Here is a 19,165-nt window from a genome sequence, read left to right as displayed (position 1 = left end):
CCTCGCGGGAAGGCGCGGGAATTTTTTTCGGTATGCAAGACAACGAACAACAATCGCCGAAAACGCATCGCTGCCGATGGTTTAGTGACTAGATATCGGTCCGTGATTGCTTGCACAGTGCATTAGGTATTGTGGCGTTAGCCCGTCAGCATTCACGTGCAAAGCCGAGCCTAGAAACCGGATAGTGGTGCACGCGTTGCTTATGCAGCTATTGGCAGAACGGTGACGCAATGAGCAACTATGCGCCAAAAATAATGCAGAAGGAAAACTCGCACAGCGCTCGCTAAGGCGGGTAACGTCCGCTGTTGCTTCCCGGGCCGGCAGCGCAGGCATTCAGCGCTTATTACGGTCCAAGAATGTACGGAAGCCAAGGCGACGGGCACAGCGAGGAGGAACACAGCCGTCGCGCTGATACGGGCCGCGCATGCTCACATTCTACCTATCTCAAACCAGACGTTATCACTAGGTGTCTTCCGCGCAGTCCGGAGCACGCCGTTCGAGCGTTATAGACAAGCCTTTTGCCGACTGTACGCAACATGGCCAGCGCCGTCTGGGCGATTTGATTTGAAGAAACTATAGGGGAGATGAAATCTAGAACGTAGCACGCAAACATAGCCGGCACTGCCTCACCAGCCTCACTCCATGACGCCAAGAGTCTTGCTTGGTGTTATCATGCCGTTGCTTGGTCTACGTCGTTCACTGCGCGCAAACGGCCCGGGAGGGTGTGTGCGCCCTGCTACGGAGCGCGTGCTCGTTCCGCGCTTTCGTGTGGTGCTGTTGTTCCGTACAGTAGCCATGGGTCCCGTTAGCCTTACTACGCAATTCTCGTTTATAGCACAAAAAACACTGATACTGAGTGTTCAACACGCTCACTTTTTCGGCCCCTTCGTTATAAATTCCGTTCCAAAATCAACTGCTTACTTCACGCATGATCAGTTGCTCGCAGGCTAGTGCACGCTACCGAAACTGACGTAGAACGAACGATAATCAGCGTACGCTCACTCAGGGCTCCGAATCAGCCCCGCGGTGTAGTGTCTCTTTGCAGTTCAGTCCTTCCGTACTCACAAGACTTTTCAAATTCGCACCCTTGAACACTTGGCGATGCGGAGCGCAGCGGGCGGTTACCGTTTTCCCTTGTCCTGACGGCGTTCGTCTCCGTCGTGCGCTTGTTTCTGCCTCCGGCCAGGGCGCTGTCCTCGATGCCCGAGCTGACTCTGGTGTTGGCGCTGCTGGTCCTGTGCCTATCCCTAGCCGTGCATCATGGAGCGTCCTGGCGCGCCGACCAGCGAGGCCCTGTGCAGGGCAGGCCTGCCAGCTGCCGCATCTCGGGTCGTGGGCTCAGCTCCGACGAGAAGATGGGCCTGCTCAGGGCGCACAACGAGCTCCGGAGCAAGGTGGCCGTCGGACTCCTGCCGGGACTCAAGCCGGCTAGCAACATGCTCGAGCTGGTGAGACGCCACGATTGTGCATGCTGTTTCCCTTCTCGGCTAATACAGCTCTCATTCAAAGAGCGGTGGCTGAACAGGATTCGCCAGAACGAAGTGAGGAAAACAGCGCGACGGACGTGACACAAAGATTGATTGTAGGGTTTGCCGCGCCGACGCAACGCAGGCGATGAGGCGCGCCGCAGTGAAGGGCTCCTGATGAATTTTGACCAACTGGGGATCTTTAACGTGCGCCTAAATGTCGTACACACGGGTGTTTTAAGGGCGAAGCCCCTTGGGAGCTAGCGTGTCTCCTGTCATCGTCGTAATCGTCTCATGCAGTCACGGCTATAAAACACCGGAAAACTCGTTCATGCCTCGCGCTAGAACGTAACGTCAACTAAAAAAACACCGGGACACTCATTTACGCCTCGCGCGGGAGCGCTTCGTTCTTCAAAGACAAGAGACTTCTACAGCGAAGCTGTATACCTGAACACCCCAGCGGTTTCATCCCCGTTGGCAAAAACGCCAAGGCACCACGAATACACTTATACAGGGCATGCTTCGCCCCTCACCAGGTTTCACGTGAGTGGAGATGGCCCGAGATTGTTTTTTTTTTTTATTTTGCTTTTCACCTCCATCAGAAAAGCGGCTGGGAATCAAACCCGCGTCCTCGTGCTCAGCAGCACAACGCCTATGCCACCTAGCCACCACGGTGGGTGGACGGGACACAAGAAAAAATGATACAAACATGTGCTCTGGGTTTGCCTCGGAGTAAGTGTTTGTACCATGTTTCCTGTGTACCGTCCGTCGGGCGATTTTCATCGCTTGGATCACGTACCATCCATACCAAGTTTCAACACTTTTGAGATTCATATGAAATCACCGCACCCTAGTGGAAGCAGGGTGCCTATTCATTGGGAAAATCCAACCACCACAACCCGATTAGTGCATTTTGTTTCACAGGACCACAAACAGCTTCAAAGGTTAATCGTAAGTGATGGGAAGCACTCGGTTTAATCGGAAGTGATTCTCCGATTTAGCCTAACCTATTGGAGGGTATATCTCATTCACGATGACCTACAGCGCGCAGGCACTTGTCGAGCAGCGCTGAAACACTGTTCAGCGGGGCCCTGCTTTGCAGAACGGAATGATAGGGAAGGAGGAAACAATGGCTACGGAGAATTCGAGAGCGCTTGGCGGCCGTTATGATCAGAGCAGTCTACTGGGAGCTCCTATAGCCCATGCGCAAGACGTGTGGGGTGAAATTAAGCTTTTACCGCGCGCGCGTCCTCGGAGCATCTGCTCGTTGCCTGCTGCGTTGGGCGTTGCCTGCAAACCGCCTCTGGCCTCGAATTCCGTTCAAGCCATGAAACTTCGTTCCAGGTGTACACCCGCCCAATTTTTTACCAATATCACGGGAGCGTCGACCGTTCGGTCGATAAGCGCCCTATGATGGAGTGATATGGCAAACTCGGCGAGAGTAGCCGCATGCGCACGAAGCAAAGGCCGCTGCTGCCGTCGTCTGCTAGGCTGTTCCAAGAGCAGACAGCCACCCCCATATTTGTTATTTCCTTATCACACTGCCTGCCATACTCGAAATTTTTCTTCAAGACCAGGCATGTGGCGCCAACTGAAAACAGTAATCAGCGTTGCCGAACGAACCTTGCGCTCGGCAATGTTGATTAATCTGTTTAAAATTGGCGCCACGTGCCTGGTCTTCAAGAAAAATTTCGAGTATGGCAGGCAGTGTGATAAGCAAATAACAAAAATCGGGGGCGGCTGCCTGCTCTTGTAACAGCCTAGCAGATGACGGCAGCAGCGGCCTTTGCTTAGTGCGCATGCGGTTACTCTCGCCGAGTTTGCCGTATCACTCCATCACGCGGCGCGGATCGACCAAACGGTCGACGCTCCCTTGATATTGCTAAAAAAAATTGGGCGGGTGTACACGCTCGAAATAACAATGCTGCAGTACAAAAATGCTTTCCAAGCGCAATTGATATCTAGATCGCAGTGTGGGGCTCCCTTCACGAGCGGAATATCAATGAACTAAGCATTCTGCGTATACGCTCATCCAGTGTCAGTGGCGATTCCGAAGGCTATCACCGTGGTGCAAAAATCGAGCATCTACCCGCCGCGGTGGCTCAGTGGCTAAGGCGTTGTGCGGCTGAGCACAAGGACGCGGGTGAGATTCCCGTCCGCGGCGGCCGCTTTTCTGATGGAGGCTAAAAGCAAAAACGCGCGTGTGTACGAGATTTAGGCGCACGTTAGAGATCCCCTGGTGGTCAAAATTATTCCAGAGCCCTCCACTACGGCGCGCCACATCGCCTGCGTTGCGTCGGCGTGTTAAACCCTACAATCAAGAATCCAGCATCTCACGCACATGCGTATTGCGGTTGTTGGCACGTTAAAAGGGGCCACACTTTTATCGACGTGTTACTGGTGCCAAGATGGGCAATCGTCAGAAGTACTACAAATGCATAGCTCGCATGTGACGCCAACACTGCCCTTTCTCGAGTACTACTCTCAGCTTCCCCATTGCTGCGGCAGGTAGGTTCACAGCCTTCCACCATGCAAGCACTGCTCTAACGTAGCAGCTACGGTGACGTCAAGACAAGCTATGTACAAACTTAAACTTAACCGTCTTGGTGCACGGTGCAAAACTACGACGAATGTTCATATGATTAGCCCGTGGAGCAAGAGCGCGTCATTTGGAGCAGACTCTTCCAATGCTACATAGGGTCTTGAGTAAACCCGCCTTTGAAGACTTAACCGAATAATTCACGCTGTTGAGTACGCCGGCCGCATCGGTTACATGCGCTTTACGCTCCCTTTGGTATGCATTGATGCCGAAAACTCCGCTGCTCCGTCACAATCAATCGTTTCTCGTCGATTCCAGACCCGCAGCGGTGGCTCAGTGGCTAAGGCGTTGCGCTGCTGAGCACGAAGACGCGGGTTCGATTCTAGGCCGCGGCGGCCGCTTTTATGATGGAGGCGAAAAGCAAAAATGCCCGTGTGTATGAGATTTCGGCGCACGTTAAAGATCCCCAGGTGGTCAAAATTAATCCGGAGCCCTTCAATACGGCGCGCCTCATCGCCTGCGTTGCGTCGGCGCGTAAACCCTACAATCAATCAATCGTCGATTCCAGCTGGCAGGCTTTCAGTTGTTTAAAGGGACTATGCGACGCTCCCGATAAGCGCTTTAACTCTTTCCTTCGCCTGTGGAAGCACTGCGAACGCTTTATCGCAGGCACGGAGAGGCACTGCGGGATTTGCTTGTCGCAGCAGATACGGCTTCCGTTTCTGCTTTGCTTTTGTGGCTTTTTGTTTAAGTGGCTATGGAATGCGTTCATTGCGGCTGCTGAAGGAAAGCCGGCCAATAGCAACTACATCGTCTTAATGACGTCATTCGAGCGGTCGAAGTACGCCAAGACCAAGAAAGAGTGAAAAATCTTTTGAGTGAGTTCCTAGGTTATCTGGTGGGAATAGAGCAGTAATTTCTTGGCTGAGGTACTTTGCGGCGCCGTAACATAACTACTGGGTGTGTTGGTTGACTACGTTCTGAAAGTATTTGAGATGTAGAAAAAAGTTGGAAAAACCGTCGCAGGGTCCCTTTAATGCGAAAGCTTTCTTGGTGGGACCGATGGCGTGTACTAACGTATTTCCCCGTGGACCGGTTGGTCGACCGAAAAGCTCTGGTAGGATCTCTGGAACGACGGCGCGTGTGTGAAACCGAACTTCCATTCACTCAAAACGGTTCCTTGGAAATCGAGAAAAAGTAACGGTTGTAGATAAGACAGTACGAGAATCTATCATGAAGGAGTACTAGTATACCTTAATCTCGTAAACTATGCATCAGTATACATTTACGTCGTTTGTAGATGGGTTTACTTAGTGCGCAAAAAATCATCGAATTGGTTGGTTTTTCGTTGCCGATTTGGGTGTTTGTAAGTTTGATGGTGGATTGGACGCGCTTTCAGGGAAGCTTAGAAGCACTTGCAGCTTTTGCGCTTTTCTCAACTTTGTTAGGAAGGAATTGCCATTTTGTTCATTTATTTTCTACTGCACACAAGTTTTAACTACCTACCCACCTACCAGTTTCCAGCCAATCGTACAACGGCAGAGAGTTCCGTCACTGTAAGCGAATTGGAGGTAACAGACAACGAGCGGACGCTACGATTGCGCGATGCACGCGGTGAAACTTTAACGTCACCCAACACGCACTGCCTATGCGCGATGCTTCACAGAACCAGGAACTGTGACCGTACCAAAAACCAGCTGCTATGCTATGCCGTGTTCACCCTAAGAACCGATCAACGTTCCAGCGGCTCGAGTGAAAAGGAAAGTTCGGTCATTCTCGCATTCCCCAGCACACCCTGTGCAATCGTCTCTATTTTGCTTGGGAGCGATGCATCGTAGCACGTTTCGTGAAAGGATACCTCAAAGATAAGAACGTTGAACCGTATGCAAAGCGAAGTGCTCGAGTCGGCTGGGTGTTTGCCATACCTTACGAAGAAACGCCAAACAACAACAGGCAACCCGGAATATACAACGATTGGAAAGAGGTTCTGAATGTTGTGGGAGTGGTTGCGCTAAATGTTTGTGGGAGTGGTTGCGCTAAAGCAAAAATGGTCTGTGGTTGCCTTTTAAGCAAGCCGCAGTGGTAGGGTCAAAGAATGGTACCACAAAATGTAAGGAAATTTAGGCGACCAACCGAATTCCAGCCCCTCACCACGGGTAATGAAATGCTTGAAGAGATAGATTGAATTGAATTTAATTTTATTGACCAAGCGGAAACATGAAACGTGAATGGGTACAGAGGCACTGGGAGGTCCCAAGGTTAGAATCGCAGGCGGGACCTCCCATGATTATTGTAATTTTTTTAAAAATGAATAAACAGAAAGAAACACTAGAATACAATCTCAGAAAATAAACGCTCAGCATAAAACAGGGAATGATGAATACAAAACCACAGGGGAAAAATGCGCTGAAAGGAGCTGAACACTAAAAAACAATGAATACAACTCTAATCTATTCAAAAATTGGGTATGAATGCCGCATCAACAAGAATACATAATACTGCAGTTACAATTCAATCAATTATAATGGCCTAACAAGAAAGCTTTTAGTTCAGATTTAAAAACGCCAAGTGAATTAGGAGATTTATTAATCGTACGTTTGCCGTAGTTAGTATTTATACACGGAAGTAGCAGGTTCTGGAGTGAAGCAAAGTGCGTTGAATTGAGATTATAAGTGATGCGTTGAGGGAAAATATGTAAAACAAGGTGATCGTGAAAAATGTGAAAGAAAGAAAATACCAATGCTGTAGCTATAAATTTGATGTAGGGGCGAAATACGGAGCTGATAGAACAACGGGGAAGACTCTGCCTGTCGTTGGGAAAATGTAATGATGCGTAACGCTTGTTTCTGCAGTGTTAATAGGGGTGCGATGTGGGTATGGTACGTACCACTCCAGGAAGAAATGCAGTAATTTAGGTGACTGTGGACAAAAGCGTGATACAGAGTTTGAAGAGCTTGCAAGTTGAAGTATGGTCTAGCTCTCATTAAAACTCTGATACCGAACGTAACGTTTTTTGAAATGAAGATTACGTGCTCATGAAATTTAAGGTGAGAATCGACTATTACCCCAAGAAATTTTAGTTCAAATTTTCAAATTTTCAAATTTCAAACGTAGTTCAAATTTTAATTAAATCATTCTGGGCCAGCTTTCAGGACTTGTCCAATGCTGTGGCTAAGGACACTGGTTAGATCCCAGCCACGGTGACCGTTTTTTTATGGAGGCGGGAAAATAAACGAATATGACCGCGTGTCGAAATTTCTTCTACGTCCCTTAATTAAAAATCCCGAGGTTTTCAAAATTATAGCGCGCCTTCACTATGGCCCCCAGGTGTAGTTTCGGTGGTGGAGCACCCATATTTAATTCAGGCTTCATCCAACGCGACAAAAACTCAGGCATAGGATCAGCATTGTGTAGTGTGCGTTCTGTAAGTACATTTTAGCCTGGCCTCCGCGATTTGCTGCGAGCGGCGGCCGCCGGCAACCGATCGCGGAGGCCGTGGTTTTAGTAACAAACAGCAGGTTACCTCGAGAACTAAAGAGAATGGTATACAACCAAAGTGTACTTCTGCGACTAACCTCATGAGCACTAACTTTGGTCTTACTAGGCGCTTTCAAAGACAGTTCGCCATTCGAACAACAATGAAAAGAAATATTTCAATATCGAGCGCAAACTTGGTCTGACTTGACGGGTGCGCCTTTGCAAAAAAAACATCAGCGCTTCAGCACAAGCCCATGGGGGACTCCAGAAGATGTACAGCACCGACACATTAATGCGACTCAACACATCACAGACTTGTCGATATAGTTACTCTGTTAAGACCTGTAGCCCAAGTTCAGAGAGAAGGAGTCGAGTTGAGCCGGGAATGATATGTGGAGGGCAAAGAAGAGGTGGACTGTCCAAGTAGCATAAAGGCTGCAAAGGGACGAAATGTACGGACAAGTAGACGACTGCACAGTCGAAAGAACAGAAAATGGGGGAGGGCAGTTTGCATGAGGCGGAGTGGTAGAAATTGGAAGTTTATGGGAGAAGCCTTCACCTCCCAGTGGTCATCATAAGGCAGGTACTGATAATGACGCATAATGTTGCCCTAGAATTTAAACTTTCGGACCCGCCGCAGTGGCACAGTGGCTAAGTCGTCGTGCTGCTGAGCCCTAGGACATGGATTCGATGCCGGACGCAGTGGATCCTTTTATGATGGAAGCGAAAAGTCACCGCGTCCGATTGGCGAGATATCGGCGCACGTTAAAGATTTACCGGTGGTTAAAACTAATCCGGAGTTCTCCAATGCGGCGCCCCTCATACCCCAGGTGTAGCTTAGGCACCGCAATCAATGAAACGATTTAAAGTCTCGGGAGGGTTACAGGTGGAAGTTAAGAATACGGAATTTTAAAGACGCTTGTCATTCTTGAGCTGCCCAAACGCAGAACATCTGGCTTTCTGTGACTGTCTGCCTGTGTCTGCTTTTGTCTGTATGTCTGTCTGTGTCTCTCTCTCTGTGTCTGTTTGTGTCTGTCTGTGTGTGTCTTCCTGTCTGTCTGTGTCTCTTTCACTACATTCAACCGCCCAGCAAGAAAAGTTGAACTAATGGTTGACCACGAGGTCATTATCATCATCATCAATCTGTCTACGTCCACTGCAGGGCAGAACCCTCTCCCATAGACCTCAAATTAACCTGGTCCTGCGCTAACTGCGACCAATTCATCCCCGCAAACTTCTTGCTCTCATCTGCCCACCTAACTTTCTGCCGCCCCCTACCACGTGCCTTCTCTAGGGATCCACTCTGTTACACCATTCCCTACACCATTCCCAACTACTAAAGCTGTTGTCATATCGAATATATGTCCACATTATTTAGTGCAGAGGAAGCCTTCTGCATATTTGAGGCGAAGCACAAGTACATAACAGAGAATACCAGTGTTCTCCTACTGATGATAACCGTTTGATTGGTATTTACGAAAGCAATAAAAAACAACACGTTAAAAACGGCGTTGGAGAGGCAAGGCAAAAGAAACAAAGACAAAAGAGCTGAATTAAGCTCCATCTTGATGTGGGCCAAGACTTAAGAAACAAAGATCCGAAAAGATGGTGCGTGAGCAGTGTGAACACGGGAAAACTGAATTTCTTTGAATTTATAAGCCCAAAAATTCATTTCATTCATCATAGTAGGATCAAGAAGAAAGAAGATTACGATGAGGTGGAGAAGGAGACAGAGAAGAGGTGGTATCGTCTTTTGACATTTGCAGCGAAGAAAGCTGCTACGCGGCCATTTTTTTCTTTCTTTTAATGCAAAGGCAACGAAGTTGTGCACAAAAAGCACTTGGTTCGGGACTTGAGTTACCGGCGTCAAAAGGCGTTGACGTGAAGCAGCTGCGGCGTAAAGCACTTTATAGGTGGAAGTACTCTTCCCAACCGAAAGGGGTTGTTTTAGTGTACAGTGCTTACATGGGTACAATATGACCCGTGTGAGCGGACTGGGTCGGGTCTTGTCGAGCGGGCCTATCTTTATGCGCCCGGGGTCACGTGCAGCCTGCATCAGTCCTGCGAACTGCCACCAAGTCCTTCGCCGAAGTTACTAATGGATTTGTGGTGTGTGAAATTCAATATCGCATTTGAAGGGCTGCCATCGTCCTTGGCGTGCTTTAGGAATAATCACGGAATACGAGAGCTGCGCCGAGCCTACCTCGCTCGAGTACTGCTACAGGGAAGCATGCGAGGGTATTAAAATTGGCTGCAACTGTGTGGCAGCGCTAGAGGGCAACTTTTTCCCTCATCGCACATGATGAGGGACCGTTGATGGCAAGCATCAAAACGCTGGCCGGAGACGTCGTTCAGTGCAAATAGTGTGTTGAAACTTCCCAGGCATCTTTGCGGCCTACTGACATGAGCCCACCATCTCTTGCAGAAATGGGACGACGAGTTGGCCGCAGTGGCCGAGGCGCACGCCAGCCAGTGTGGCACTTCTCAACACGAGGAGCGCAGTGAAAGGAAAATTCGTGAGTTGACGCCGGCGCATTTTCTGACTGTTTTATAAAAGGCTGCGTGCTCGATGCATCAAGCAAATCTACGGCCTTCGAACATTTCGCAAAATTAAGCGAGTTGTTTCTGCGATTGCCATAATTCGAGCATAACTACTTTTTCGCAGACGCCTATAACAAAGATAGTGGGGTAGCGTCTTTTTCCGTTAAGCGTCCCCTCGACTGGGCATAACAGACGTTCCTGCGGCTCTTCCGGTGATAGTATAATTCGAAAGGATTTCTGACGCGAGAACAGGCGACGTGCTGTATGCCAAAACCATTGTTAGCATCTAAACGTCTCTGTCGTGGTTGTACTCCTGTGTTTGTCGCTGGATGGATGGCTGGCGTGGACTCGCGCATGCAGGTTTAGGTGAAGTTCCAATCGTGATTGGGCGTTGAGCGGGTGTGCACTCTTCACATGGTTATAAAAACTGAGGACAGCGCAGTGCAGGCTGAGTCTCGTGCTGTGACTAGTATTTTTGACAAGGGACACCGCGACATAATGCAGGGGGCCTCACGATTGGAAAGTGTCCGGTAGAATGTCTGCCACGTACGACAGCAGCGATACACGACGTCGCATTGCGGTAGTAGCACGGAGGCGTCGGGCTGTTGAAACACCTGCTGAACGATCTGCTCGCTAGGAAGCTGACCGCGTACCGATGCGCGTATAGTCGCTTCCCAAGAATCGCGCGAGAATAGAGGCCCCGCATGCTGTCCGTTATGCACGTGGTCTGGGCTTCAGGCATGGGCGTCGGCAGGTGGGGTGCAAAACCAGCACTTACCCCCTCCCCCCCTCCCGTAGCCAAACCAGAACAATTTTCATCTTACCTCCGCCCTCTCTCCCACAATGCAACGGGTTTTCATTGTGGGGGAGAGGGAGACGGCGGGGGGAGAGGTTGTCTCATCGTTCCGATTTCTGTTGTTTGCCGGTCTTTGACAGTAACAGACGACACAAGGAACAATGAAAACAAAAATCAACAGTAATGCCGCAATGACATCAAGGGACGGCGTTGTCATTTAAAATTCCCTAAGCGCAGTTCGGGGATCAATCTAACGGCCACTCAGGTGGAAGTTCTTCGCTTCTGAACTGAACGAATTGCGAAACAGTTTCCTCAAAATGCTGGCGCGTTGGTCACGCGTTTACAATCACAGTGAAGCCAAGCCATGCGCAAACGTCAAATACTGTGCAGGCCTAACAACATGACACTGTCAAATGGCACCCCGTCTTCTCTATCTATGCAGAAGGAACGTATCCCATGTTGACCGAGTAAAAAATCATCAGAACATTTGCTGAAAATAACTTACCCGCTGTGGTAGCGCAATAAGACGTTGTGCTATATCGGCATGAAAATTATGGGTTTTCTTTGTTCGAAACAGTCATGAAGCCGAATGTGCACACTTGGCTTTAGGTAAAAATGAATTCCCAATCGAGTGAGCGTAACTGAAGGCGCTCAAGAGTCTTTATATGAACAATGCAAACGATCAACAGTTCTTCAAGATTGCTGTACTTACACGAATGTTCAAATAGCAACAACTGGGGGAACGCGAAAACATAGGAAACTCACTACTATATATCCAGAGAACGGAGGGTGAGCGCCATCATAAACACACACATCAACACGCGTGTCACGCATTGACGCCTCCCTGTCCATGGTACCTAAAACCGCGGAGTTCGCACAAATAGGTGGGGTTCAAATTGGATTCCGCTCCTATGTCGCAGACCCTTTACCCTGCTTTGATTAGCTGCCCTTTAGTTAGGTGGGAAAATGCGGCCTGGTCGAAATTTCCTAAACAATTATCAACATCTCCATGTTTGCGCTTCAACAAAAGGCAGTTTGCCCTCATTGTTCCTGGATTATGCGTAATCTCTGCAGCAAAGACATATTTGAGAAGCTCACTCCAAGTCGCGCCGAGAAATGGCCACAGTGATGAGGCAGTACACGATGTCTATTGCGAAAACAGTGCGTGAATTCCGTAGTTTCGTTCGGGGAATGAGACAGAATCCCTGCAGAAAAACGTCACTCAATAGGTACCGCAAACGGATATTGTGGGCGACAGCGAAGAGCGAAAAAATCTCCACACAGGCTGCCGAGGGCGACTTAGCAACAGGGACAGGCCGTAGCCGTCGCTCACGTTCTGCCGGTCAGAAGCATTCTCAAGCGAGCGACAGCGACGGAGAGAATTGACGGCATTGTATTGATTTTTTTCGCTGGACGCTGTCGCCCACACTACCTGTTTGACGAACCCATCTAGTTACGTTTTTCACGTCCCTGGTCTCTGCCGCTGCATGTGGTTCTGAAAGCGGCGCCCTGCGGCGATTCAAGCACGCGACAGCGCCCCACTTGGCCGCTGTGTTCGAGAACCTGTTTGGTATTTTGGGGAGATCCACGACGCGGACATAGAAAACCGCTAAAAGTGTCTGCGCGCTGCCGCGTCCTCGCCCCCTCTCCCACCCCCTTCCCCCGCCATCGACAAAAGCGCGCATTTCGCCTAGCAGGCACGTTCGTGAGCGCGTACGCTCATATGCGGCCACAATTTTAACGAAGCCCCCTCACCCCTGTACGCGCGTGAAAGCGATAACGCTTGGAATTCATGGCTCTCAGTGTACCGTTCAACGTTCTGGTTAAATTTTCTCTCCGTTCGAAAAACCGTAATTTCTTTTAAAATTTTTCTTGCTCCGCGTGGTTTTATTCCTTAACCGGCTGTGCGATTGGTTTCATGGGAAACGATATATCCACGTCTTAGATCTTGTAGAGTTTACGAGAACAAAATAACAAGAGCAGTATGAAGAACGAAGTTCTTTTCTCTCCCAGTCCCGCAGCCCGCGCCAACACGGAGCATACAAAAGTTCAATTCAGCCCATGCCACGCCGCCTCACCTTTGTTAAAAAAAAAAAAAAAAACGCCAACAGAAGACGCACCGCAGCGCTCCAGTGCGGACCGATATTTCAATGCGCTTCTCTGAATGAACTGCAGCCAGCCCTGGTGGCAAGACTGAAGTGTGAATAAAATGAAGCTTGGGCGGAATTAAAAAAAAATAAAGCCGTTCCACTCAATGTGAAAGCTGTCGGAAGTGCAGAGCAGTGATTCGCCATAATGGGCTATACCGCCGTTATCCGCCTACTGCTACCACCCTATGCAATTTAAATTTCCCGCCTTCGCAGTGCTTGCGCGCCCCCTGCCTGAAACTGCGCCAGCGGGAGTTTTGTTCTCTTTATGCTTTTCTCACCGCACGTGCCGGCGTTGCACTGCCACGTTTTGCGTTTACTATCGTAAAAACCAACCCAACGGGTGTCCTCAACTAAAGGAACGCGGGTGCTGCCGGTTAGTTACGTATATTTTTTCTCAAATGTACCTGTAGTTTTCTTTGCGCGAAACAACGGGAAGATGTAGGACAAGCGCCAGTGGCTCACGTGTTTCCGACCCTTATGACTATATAAACCGCTTGTCTTTTGAAGCCTCTGGGGTACGCCGCGAACAACAGCGTTACCCCGAGACGCCGCCTTGGTGCTTTATATACTTGGGTCGAGCGAGTGAGCTAGGACGACAAGGCGAGCGCTTAAAGTGCTCTGCACTTAAAACAAGTTTGAACTGGGTTTACGAGTGCCAGTGTTGAATCCGGACTATGACGCTAGCGAGCCCGCGCTCCGCGCTGAACCGCGGGGACCCAAGCCCAGAGAGGTTTCCGCTCCGCTCTCAGACAGACGGAGAGCGGAAGCGCGACCCAATATAAATGCTGCCTGCAGTCGCAGCATGTTTCGGTGAATCCACTTTGGCTAATCATAATGGCCCCTAAATGGGTCCTAAATACTTTTTTGGGGGGAGGGGGGGGGGGGGGGTTAACGCACCGAAATTACACCTGGGCTATGAGGCGCGCTGTACTGGAGAGCTCAGGATTAACTTGGACCACCTGGGAATCTTTAACGCGTCCCGAAATTTCGGAACACCTGACGTTTTCTCTTTTCGCCTCCATTAGAAAAGCAGCCACCGTGGCCGGAGTCGAACCCGCCTCCTTGGGCTCAGCAGCACAATGCCTTAGCCACTGAGCCACCGCGGCAGGTTCCTGAATACTTGGTACTGTGTAAAACAAGAATAAGCACGTTTTTTTTTTTTTTTTTCATTTTGTCACAGTAATGCCTATTTTTTTTCTTTTGAGGGAAGTTTTGGTTCTCAAGCAGAGAGGGCCTGCCTGAGTAGCGTAAAAGAAACCTGATGATCGCTCACTGAAACCATTACTGCTGGCGCTCCGCTCAATCTGAGTCGGCAGGCGGGAGCGGAGCGGGCCGTATAAGCCGTAAAACCATGACTCAATCATTGACTAAGGGGCACTCAGTGCCCCCCCCCCCCCCCCCTGTTTTTCTAGCATTGGGAGGGGGAAGGGGGGCGCCTGTGCGCAAGGGATAAATATAATTATACCAACAGTTCTATTGCAATGTGCTACATTCTATCGATATGATATAGGCAATCGAGTACCCATAGTTTTTTTTTTTTCTTATCGACTGGTCGATTTTAAATTAAACATCGACATTATCGACAGTGTTGTAAATAATTTGAGCTCCCGGCGGTTGCAAGAAGAGGTTGGAAACCCTATAATAGGCAACATAGGAAAAAGACGCAGGGGTCACTACTTACACAGAAAGATGGCCTTTGTTACCTACACGATGGGTATACAGGGTGTCCTAGCTATCATGCACCAAGATTTAAAAAAAAAAGAGTAATGGCGTTACTCCAAGAAAACCTAGTGCACAATGTTTGAAGTACTGTGGAGAAGCGGAGAACTTTTAAATGCAGAGCATTTCTTTAACTCGCACTGTCACCCGTCGTCCCTCGGCGTTGTCCGCTCTCAACAACAGGTGCGGGCGCGCATGCGCGTGCTCCGGCGCTGAAAGAGGCATTGCAGCAGCAGGTGCTACCTCCTCTCCCTCTACTGCGCGCGCTAAGGCAGCGGCGAAGCGTCAGCGTCGAGCGGCCGATCCCGAGCGTCGAGAACGAGAGGCCGCCGCCAGTCGTCAGCGTCGAGCTGCGGATCCATCGAATCGAGAGCGAGACACGGCTTCGAAACGTCAGCGGCGAGCGGCGGACCCCGCGTTACGAGAACGATATGCCGCGGTCGGCCTTGTTGACGTAGTCCACGACGTACGCCGCGCACGCGTAGTGGTCGAGGATGATCTGCAGGTCCATGTTGGAGTCGAGAACCGTTCCGATCCACGGATTGAACGCGTTCACGCGCTTCTCGGCGGGGGTCCTCGCGTGAAGCACGCACGGACGCCACGCGCCAGCCCGCAGAATCTCCGAGTGCTCCTCCCCGGACCGCACGTAGAAGGCGCGCAGGAACTCGTCCAAGCTCGCAAACTCCCCGTGCTCCAACGCCTCGTGCATTTCGTCGTACTTGGCATTCAAGCGCCGTCGACGCACCGTACGACAACTACTACTACCACCGCCAACTACCACAACCTACGCCACGTGACCACCCCCAATGCTCTGCATTTACTCGTGTCCCTCGCGCGGGGGCATGCGACGGGGGCACTTTTTTTTAAAGTTAATTGTAATTAATTATCTAACTCGAGAAGTACTATTCTAATCCCTAAAGTGTCAATGAGGCACTGGTAGGTACCCGCGAGGGGCATCTAACTGCAGTACTTTCAGCAACGAATTAATTGCGCACTAATTTATTCTGACTGACAAAGAAAACCCGCGAAATACGAAAAATACCACGTGACGGCGCTCCTGCGCGCATTGTAAAGTAATGCCCTCAAACAGGCTGTTTCTGTGTTTACCAGAATGAAATAAACAAAAGAAGATAAAGGAGAAATGCGACCGAGTTTGTGAGGCATCTGCCACGCGCGCCCCGCCAAACATGCTGCTGCTGCTGCTCCTTCAATGCATGCCATTATCAAGGTGATGCACTGTCTCTTCGGGAAGGTGACAGGCGAAGTAGTTGCTTTCAATCAACGTGTTTGTGGGCGCTGGCTTACTATGCGCGCGGAAGCGCCATCGTGTGGTATTTTTCATAATTTGTGGGTTTTCTTTATCAGTCAGAATAAATGAGTACAAAATTAGTTCGTCGCAGGAAATAGCGCAGTTAGATGCCCCTCGTGGGTACCTACAAGTGCCTCATTGACACTTGAGTGACTAGGACAGTAATTCTCGAGTTAGATAATTATTTACAATTAATTAGTTAGGTCTCTTTAACGAAAAAGTTACTGTCCGCTTCTCCACAGTACTGCAAACATTATGCACTAGGTTTTTTGTCGAGTAACGCCATTGCTCATTTTTAAATCTTGGTGCATAATAGCTGGGCCACCCTGTATACACATAAACTACAAGACTGACCGTTGTTGATGGGGCATGAAGCAAGACACATCACCTCCGCCAAAAGAAAAATGTTAGCTGACAGTAATCTTTTTAAAGCGCTCTTGCATGCTATACAGCGATTCTTTTTCTTCATTGTCCAATTGGGTACCATGTTGGGCTAGTTGGTTACTAGGGCCTGAAGCGTAAACAGCGCACGTTCGGACGAAGAGGGAAGGAACGGAGTACTCAATGTTAGAGGTTGAGGAACATGTCGACAGTGTATCGACAACACGTTCCGTATCTCCGTCTCAGATGCCATGGGTGTGTGACAGTCTGTCGTGGTCCACTACAGCGTTGCTTCTCTTTCTCTAGTGTATACTTGATCTTCCTCACCACGCTGCTCGAACAATTAAGGGCAGTGGTGCGGACGCTGGTACCAAGCGTAGACTGAAGTCGCCAAAAAAACTTGCCGAGGGTACCCTGCTCTATGCCGTCAGAGGTCGGAATTCTTCAGTTCAGTGACAGCTGTACGTCCCACAGAGCAGCTTTCGTGCATTCCATGTGCGCCGTTCATCCCACCGAAACGTACTGGTACCGATCTTCTGTGTGACTGTCTGGAGTACTTGGGATGGTTTCGGTCAGGTTTCTCACCCACACGGTATCATTCTTTAAATACTCGGAGCATTAATTGCCCCGTGGAGCTAATTCTCCTGCCTCCTCTTCGTTGGGGTAATATAACGGCCTCACGATTCAATGCAGTGTCGTACGTTAGCGGCCGTATTCCAAAGTACTGGGACGCGTGACTGAATGCGTTAGGAGTCTCATAAAGGCCCAGTGCACCTTCATTCTTTACATATATTTAGTTCTGCGGTACTTGCTGATATTTCTCTTTGTCTTAATAAAGGCATACGAACGGTCGGGATTTGAGCACGCTTCGTACATGAATATAGTGGGGAGGGCACGTGTGAAATAACTTCGTTAACTGGACCGAGAAAGTCGATTTTCAGTAGAATGAGTAGTGAAAGTATTATGTCAAGACAATTAGCGGTAGCAACTCACTCTCTAACTGGTTGCACTGGTTTTAAAGGCCCCTTTCTGGCCAGGCCTGATGGATCTTTTTGGTGAGATTTGTCAGTCACATCATTAGACAAAGTAACTTGACAGAATTGCAGGTAAAGGCACTCCTTACCGCAGGCAGAACTGAGAACCTTAGAACTAGTCCTAAGGTCCTCGGCCGTGGCGCGCGAGGAAAACGTTTATTTGTTCGGAATGTTAGGGCTTTAGTAAAAAAAGGTCGCTGAGCCTTAAGATCGAACTTTGTGTGCGGTTCATTTCATGGATAAAAAATGGCTCCGGTTTAGCGCTTCCAAGTCTAGTTATCACTAGCCACAGCAAATGCTATGCACATGGAGTTTCGTGAGAGCTTGCTTTTGCTTGAGATTTCGCAGCCTGCCATCTAGGTATGTCATATGGATGATTCAATTCATTCTTCCGCTTGCGCTGACGGACTTGTGCAGATAGCCCAACCGGCACGCCTTCGACGGCGAGACTGAGGAACCAAGCTCAAGAAAAGCCACTGACAGAGCAGCGCGTTCGTGTCCGTGCATACTGTTTCTGTAGTCGTCGTTCGTGTAAACGCAGCCACCGTAGTGTTTTCACATAACAGCCATTGAACCTTTGCCTCGTGACGTGGTTCGCATACACTTAACCGCACGCACACACTCCCCAGGCGCTGCTTGGCGGGAAAGCGCAAGCTATACAGTCGTTTCCCCCTGACCTTGTCACGAGGTACCGCAGGGGCGAAGCTCTGAGCAAGCGGAGCGATGAAGAAGAAAGGCGCAGGCTGAATGTCAATGCGACGCGATGAATGACTTTGAAGATGTAGCGTAGTAGAGTTTTCGCTTTAACACCACTGCTGTTGAACTCTTTGCAGTCAGGTTTTCCACTGTGGGACAGAACCTTGGCTGGGAGGCGAGCTCGGAGCCGTTTTTGAACCACCTGAACCTGCCGCACACGGAAGCCTGGGCCAAGGAGTACAAACACATCTGGGGCAATCTCCTGCAGTCCTACCGCAGCAACGACAGCAGCATCGGAGACAGCGGCATCGGAAAGTTTACGCAGGTTTGAGCACGTCGCCCGTGGGTTAAAACGGCACATCGATCGATCAATCATAATATGTGGACCAATTTGGGCTGCGAATTAATCGCATTCACTCGCGTTATCGGTTCTTCACCATCGATCGAGTGCTGGCGCTCCTTGTTACGCACGATTGAAAAGCCAAGTCCCTGGTCAGTGCGATATAATTATTAAGGCTCTAAAATACACTTTCTGAAAAACCCCTAAATTCACGTATTCCGTCTGTGGTGCTTTTTGTGGCATGTAACTGGGGAATTACACAAAATCTGTGCAGAATACCAGCAACGCGTTACGGTAATTCCGGAACTGCGGCACCTTTCGTGCTGTCCTTGCCATCCCACTCAATCCTCTTTGAAACTTATGGCAGCCCCGTTGTGAACCTAGCCAACCGTCAAAAGCGCCAGAAAATGCACACAAGCAAGCGCGGAGGACTTTTAGCAGTTACTCTTTTCTGTGGAACGGGTACCGTATTTCCACAATTCTAAGGCGCACCTTTCTTCGCAAAAAGTAGCCGTCAAATTTTTGTGCGCGTTACAAATTCAATCGGGAGCACAACTAAAATCGGCTTCTGAGCGTACAGCAACATCGCCATGGACTGAAACTCCACACGAAATCCAACTCAAGCTATCCAAAACAATACGTGAACATCACAAGAGTAAATTTTGGCGCACCCATTCCTCGACGGGCATGCACATATGTATTTTGAAATTACTTTTC

At 49.5% G+C, this 19,165-nt stretch overlaps 1 protein-coding gene across 1 annotated transcript in view; it reads left to right on the top strand.

Moving 5' to 3' along the window:
* The first annotated feature begins 533 nt into the window (after positions 1 to 533).
* Positions 534 to 19,165, top strand: part of LOC144137199 (scoloptoxin SSD976-like) — a 30,651-nt gene continuing 12,019 nt past the window's right edge. The window contains exons 1-4 of the mRNA XM_077669453.1: positions 534 to 722; positions 1,187 to 1,448; positions 9,908 to 9,998; positions 18,246 to 18,433. Coding sequence (XP_077525579.1) covers positions 643 to 722; positions 1,187 to 1,448; positions 9,908 to 9,998; positions 18,246 to 18,433 — 621 coding nt within the window. The 5' untranslated portion in view covers positions 534 to 642. The remainder of the gene's footprint in view (positions 723 to 1,186; positions 1,449 to 9,907; positions 9,999 to 18,245; positions 18,434 to 19,165) is intronic.

Source organism: Haemaphysalis longicornis, unplaced genomic scaffold (assembly GCF_048455015.1).
Source record: "Haemaphysalis longicornis isolate Haplotype H1 unplaced genomic scaffold, Haemaphysalis longicornis Haplotype H1 scaffold_1, whole genome shotgun sequence".
NCBI lineage: Eukaryota > Metazoa > Arthropoda > Arachnida > Ixodida > Ixodidae > Haemaphysalis > Haemaphysalis longicornis.
This window is presented reverse-complemented; position numbering and strand designations above follow the sequence as displayed.